Below are 6293 nucleotides of genomic sequence, written 5' to 3' on the forward strand. Positions count from 1 at the left end.
CACTGGACAGCATGAAATAATAATGCCTATGACACTCAATATTAGAAATCAGTTTTCACAGAAAAAAAAACGCCTTTGGATCAAACCAACTACCCCAGGATTACAAGTCTGATGCTCTCTCTATTAAGCTAAGCAAACATATTCTCAAGATCTCAGAAAGCTGTTATCATAATAACCAGATATTATAAATGATAAGATTTTATATCATTGCTAAAATTTGGAAAAATAATGATGAGCACAGTGAAGTAATAATTTTATTATTTTACATAATAGTTTAAAAATTCAAAAAAAAAATAAATAGATAATATCATATTCAGATCATTCTCAGAGAAAAACACATTGATTTTCAGGTACATCACATGAACACCATAAAAAATACCCAAAATAATATCACAATAACTTTATGTTGTTGTTTTTCTTATTTCTTTTTATAAAGAAATATAAGTGGCCATCCAAAATTTACACAAAAAAAAGCAAATTGGCATTGTATTTATGAATGCCTGTAGGCCTAAAATAGAATTATAATTTAGTTCAACAATTTTCAACCAATTCTACCAAAATAAACTCTGCTTGTTTGAAAACATTTCAATTAATTGAAAATTAATAATATAGTAAATGATTCTTTCTTTGTTTCCAGACAAGATATTTGCTTTGTTTTCTTGTAAAATTGTTGGAAAGGAGCCCATAAATAACCAGTAAAATAAAACATCACTTATAAACATGAAAAAAGTGTTTATATATACATTAAGAAATATAAAAGTTCCATCAGTCACTTACAATTTAACGAGAAATTAATATTGAGAAAAAGTAAAAAGACAAGTTGTTACAAACAATTGTAATAAAAGAGAATAAACAAAAAATCATAAAAATTCAACAAAAAAATGAAGATATTTGAAAATATGCAGAATTAAATCTTAACAATAGAAATGGAGATCAACAAGTTAATTTGCTGGGGAAAATAGAGAAATTTGAGGTTTTGAAAAATTTAACAGAAGCAAAAACAAAGCAAGGAACAATATATAATTGTGCACCAAACATTTTGAAAGAACATGAAGCTATTCTGATGAAATATTTTTGTAAAAACTAAAAAGCTAACTTGAGTTTTGTACAAAAACATATTATATGTTTTGGAACAAAATATTTTGCTGCTATTTTAGTAGGTTTGGCTATGATTTCAAGAATGTTCCACTTGCTTTATATCAAATATACTGACAAATTTCTTACATTCATGTTCTTTACAGTTCAACCAGAATATTATACAATAATTTAACAATCCACAGACTACATTGTATATAGATTCATACACTTAAATCCCAACCCAAATTTTGGAAATATAATGTGGATAATGAAAACTTCACTATAAGACTTTAAATTTGTCAGACATTTATGTCCTGTTGGGGACAGTTATGTCCCGTTAGGGACAGTTATGTCCCGTTTGGGACAGTTATGTCCCGTTGGGGACAGTTATGTCCCGTTGGGGACATTTATGTCCCGTTGGGGACATTTATGTCCCGTTGGGGACAGTTATGTCCCGTTGGGGACAGTTATGTCCCGTTGAGGACAGTTATGTCCCGTTGGGGACAGTTATGTCCCGTTGGGGACAGTTATGTCCCATTGGGGACAGTTATGTCCCGTTGGGGACAGTTATGTCCCGTTGGGGACAGTTAGATGGAAAAGCTCTGTCAAACCCATACACCATTCCAGGCAATTTGGGTCTTAGGTTATTTTTGGAGACAACTTAGACAATCAGGGACTAGGTTACAAACAACTAAAACATTGTTTCAAAGGTAGACCATCATAACATTTGTTATAAGAAAACTTTAAATTGCTTTAAATACAAAAAATTGTGGATTTTTTATATCAACAACACTTTTTACCCATTTTTAATTGCTTTGATTGCAACTTTGGTTGTTTTACTTTTTTTTTCATACCAACAAATTCGTTGTTTTACTTTTTTTTTTTCATACCAACAAATTGGTTGTTTTACTATTTTTTTTTTTAATTTGTTAATTATCAACAAATTTTACCCCAGCCATAAATAAACACTGTAATTATACAGTATAAAATATGAAATGCTTATTAAAAAAACAATTAAGTTGATAAGTGTTAATATAATATAGACTTACAAAAAATTACATTATACACTGGCACCACGTTACAATACTTAAGTTGGGATCCAAGGTCTCAACATCATGATATAAACAAGGTTATAATAATTATAATGCTCATCACTAGATTGGATTGATGACAGGTTGAAATTTATTGTATTAATTACATTACCCACTAACATATCCCACACAATGGTAATTTAGTTTTGTTAAATTTCAATAAATAGCCAATATTATTATCTTCTTAAATCATACTGCACAGAAGGGCATGTTGGCCTGGTTCTACATTCAATAAGAACAATAAGGATTACACAGGTTTAAATGTAGCTATTGTAAAGATAATAACTCCCGAGATATTTGTAATGAAATTTTTCAATGTGTGTAACTCACAGCCATATTTTTCATACAACATTAATAGAAAGCTGTTGGTGTAGACCCTTGTGTTACTTTGAAGTTTGTAACACTCAAGGTAAGCCAAAACCATCTTTCCTGTGCTTCAGCACCATATGACCTACCCTATACTGTGTCTGTGTGCAGTTTAACCAGACAAACAAACATGATTGTAATCTGAACATTAGAAACAAGCACTAATAAATGCAGAGGGAACAGGTAATTTCTCGATTAATATACTTGAATAAATTTCACTCATAAATGCCATACAATATCTTCACACTTTGGATGTAAAGGGTCAGTTTCTTTAGTTTCTATCACTTCTTCATTTTCACTGACCATTGTGTCAGATCTGTTGTTAAAATCAAATTCTTCATCAGCAATATAGTCAGTGATAGTTTCATTTTTATTTACTTCCCCATGCATCATAATATTTACTGCTTCAGAGTGTTTATCAGTTTCACCACCACAGTTGTCCTTTCTGTCAAAGGCAATGTATGATTCACCATTTCTATCAATGTCATCTTTATCATGGTCTACCTCCTGACTTACCATATTTTGTTGTGCAGTGTCATGATCAGTCTTATCTGTTTTAATTTGAATGTAATTTCTGATGTTGTTTCCAATAATCTCTTTATCCAAAAGTTCTTTAGTAATGAAGGATGATTCATCAGTTATTTCTAATTCATTTCTAAACAACTTTTCATTATTATGGTTGTCAAATGCTTTTTCAAACACTTTGTCTTGCAGACTATCTGGGCTGCTCACTGTATCATTAACTATTGTTGGATTTGTATTTCTTCTGAATGATGTGAATGACAGATGATTGTGGCGAAACTCCTCCTCATTTAAAGATGATCTGTACCTCGGGAATAACTTGTAGAACACAACTTTGTAGCCACGCTGAACTTCACGAAGACGAATTGCATAAATTAAAGGATCTGCCAATGAATTAAAACTGTAGGGAGCAGAAACAAGACATGTCATTTATAGTAGTGAATCTTTTAACATTCATATTAGACATAAAACCTGTCTGTTTTCAATTTTATATACATGTACAACTTGAAAGATCCCATCTGGAGCCCAAAATAATGTAAATGTTCCGATAATAAGCAATGTAGTCACAATTGCTTTATAGCTATGCATTTCATCTTGGTGCATCATTCGGTCTCTGTTCATTAATTGTTTGACTAAGGTGTAAATCCTGACGTAAATCACTACAATAGCAAGAAGCACAAAGAAAATTACGCCAATAATAATCAGTTCAATGTCGAACTCGTCGTTTGATACTACAATGCAAAATGGTTGTTTCATTTGTTCTTTAGTCACCAGTCCAACAACCACTTCTGTTAGACCCATAATCAAGCTGAATACCCATATAAAAATGATGAGACAATTCCCACGAAATTTGGACATAAAACGTCTATAATGAAGGGGCTTCATAATGGCTAAGTTATGATCTATGGCCATCACAAACAAGTTTATAAGTGTTGCAAGAAGGGCTGTGTCTAAAATTAGACGTTTCGTAAGTTTTGTACAAGCATCCCATGATGTAAATATGTACATTAAATTGTGTAAGAGTATGGCGATGAGAATAAGGCTGTCCGATACACCGAGACTGATGATTAGTTTAGAATGTGTCGACTGACCATGTGGTATGTGAATGGTCGCTATTATGGAAAGACAGTTTGCAATAAGACCGAGCACACATATTATAAAAGAAGTCACTTCAAGAGGATTTGTGAAGATTTCAGAAGCTCTGTCAGCGGTAGTACTGATCTGGTCAATTGTCACAGCATCCGCAATTGAATACTCTCCAGTGTCATTGGTTTCCATTTTTCACATGTGGTTATCTGAAATTACAATTATATAAATGTAAAACTATGATGGTCACCTCATATTGTTCTCATAAACTAACTCACCATGCTCATATTTAGCTGGACTATTTGATAAGAATAAATAGAGCTATCTTTAAGTCACCCGAGCGGCAGTGTAACCACTTATGTTTAAAGTTTTTGTACCACCTCAAAGAATTTCAAAGTCCATTGACATATGGTTTTGAAACTTTGCACAATTGTTCACCATCATGCCCCCAACCTGTAAACAGGAGGAGTTAACTCTATCAAGCATTTTGACAGAAAAATGCCCCTTTTTCCACATAGAATTTATGTTAAAGTTTGCATACACCTCAGATATTTTTATATTCCATTGACATCTGGCCTCGAAAGAAGTTTTATACAATAAATTATAAATTTTATACACTTCTTTGAGTCCATGATAGGACTCTCGAAGGCCTATAACTGTCACATGGATTTGAAAAAAAAGTTATTGTTAACATAGAAAATTTTACATTATCAAGGCTCTTTTTGCTATCAGTAAAAAATTTGTGAATAGTATAAGCCCTTAATATTGTAAAGGTGATAATTTCAAGACCTATTGCATAAGGGATGATAATTTCTGTGATGGCTTTTTATACCCCCGCACAACAAAGTTGTAAGGGGGGTATACTGGAATCAGATTGTCCGTCCGGCCGTCTGGCCGTCCGGCGTCCGTCGGTTTTTTCTGTCCGCCCAATAACTAAAGATTCCTTTGACCCACAGTCTTCATATTTGGCATGGAGGTTAGTCTTGATTAGTAGATGACCCCTATTGATTTTGAGGTCACCAGGTCAAAGGTCAAGGTCACAGGGGCCTTGACTTCAAAAAGCTTGTCCGCCCAATAACTTAAGATTCCTTTGACCCACAGTCTTCAAATTTGGCATGGGGGTTAGTCATGATAAGTAGATGACCCCTATTGATTTTGAGGTCACCAGGTCAAAGGTCAAGGTCACAGGGGCCTTGACTTCAAAAAGCTTGTCCGCCCAATAACTTAAGATTCCTATGACCCACAGTCTTCATATTTGGCATGGAGGTTAGTCGTGATTAGTAGATGACCCCTATTGATTTTGAGGTCACCAGGTCAAAGGTCAAGGCCACAGGGGCCTTGATTTCAAAAAGCTTGTCCGCCCAATTACTTAAGATTCCTTTGACCCACAGTCTTCATATTTGGCATGGAGGTTAGTCGTGATTAGTAGATGACCCCTATTGATTTTGAGGTCACCAGGTCAAAGGTCAAGGTCACAGGGGCCTTGACTTCAAAAAGCTTGTCCGCCCAATAACTTAAGATTCCTTTGACCCACAGTCTTCATATTTGGCATGGAGGTTAGTCATGATTAGTAGATGACCCCTATTGATTTTGAGGTCACCAGGTCAAAGGTCAAGGTCACATATTTGGCATGGAGGTTCGTCATGATAAGTAAATGATCTGTATTGATTTTGAGATCACTGGGTCAAAGGTCAAGGTCACAGGGACCTTGTCAAAATAAAGCTTTTCCCCTCAATTGCTTCAGAGTGCCTGTCCAGAGTGTATTGATTTTGACATTTTCACATTTGAAGCATGTAGAATACATAACTTAGCAATGCACTGGCTTAGTAACCTCAGATTTGGCAGGGAGGTTGTCCTTGAGTTCTAAATGGCCACTGTTGATTCTGACAAAGTGGTATGCGGGGGTATTCACGCCATTATAGTGGCAGTTCTAGTTAACTTAGAAAATATCTAATTATACCCCCAAAAACGAAGTTTGGGGGGGTATATAGGAGTCACCCGGCGGTCGGTTGGTCTGGCGGTCAGTCGGTCGGTCCAGACGTCCGTTGCATTTTCCTTGTCCGGAGCTTAACTTGAAGACTAATGGTTGGAATTCAATTTAACTACATACAATGGTCAAGCACATTGAGAGGAAGTGCAGTGCACAAGAAC

The 6293-nt window shown here is 34.6% G+C and overlaps 1 protein-coding gene across 1 annotated transcript; it reads right to left on the reverse strand.

Annotated features, from left to right (window-relative positions):
• Positions 1–3509: 3509 nt before the first annotated feature.
• On the reverse strand, positions 3510–4334 carry LOC132734579 (histamine H2 receptor-like). The gene has a single exon (XM_060721351.1). The coding sequence runs from the start codon at positions 4332–4334 to the stop codon at positions 3510–3512; it is 825 nt and encodes a 274-aa protein (XP_060577334.1).
• Between the last annotated feature and the right edge of the window lie 1959 nt (positions 4335–6293).

The sequence above is a fragment of the Ruditapes philippinarum genome, unplaced genomic scaffold (assembly GCF_026571515.1).
Source record: "Ruditapes philippinarum isolate M1 unplaced genomic scaffold, ASM2657151v2 ctg4727_1_1_1_1, whole genome shotgun sequence".
Taxonomy (NCBI): Eukaryota; Metazoa; Mollusca; class Bivalvia; order Venerida; family Veneridae; genus Ruditapes; species Ruditapes philippinarum.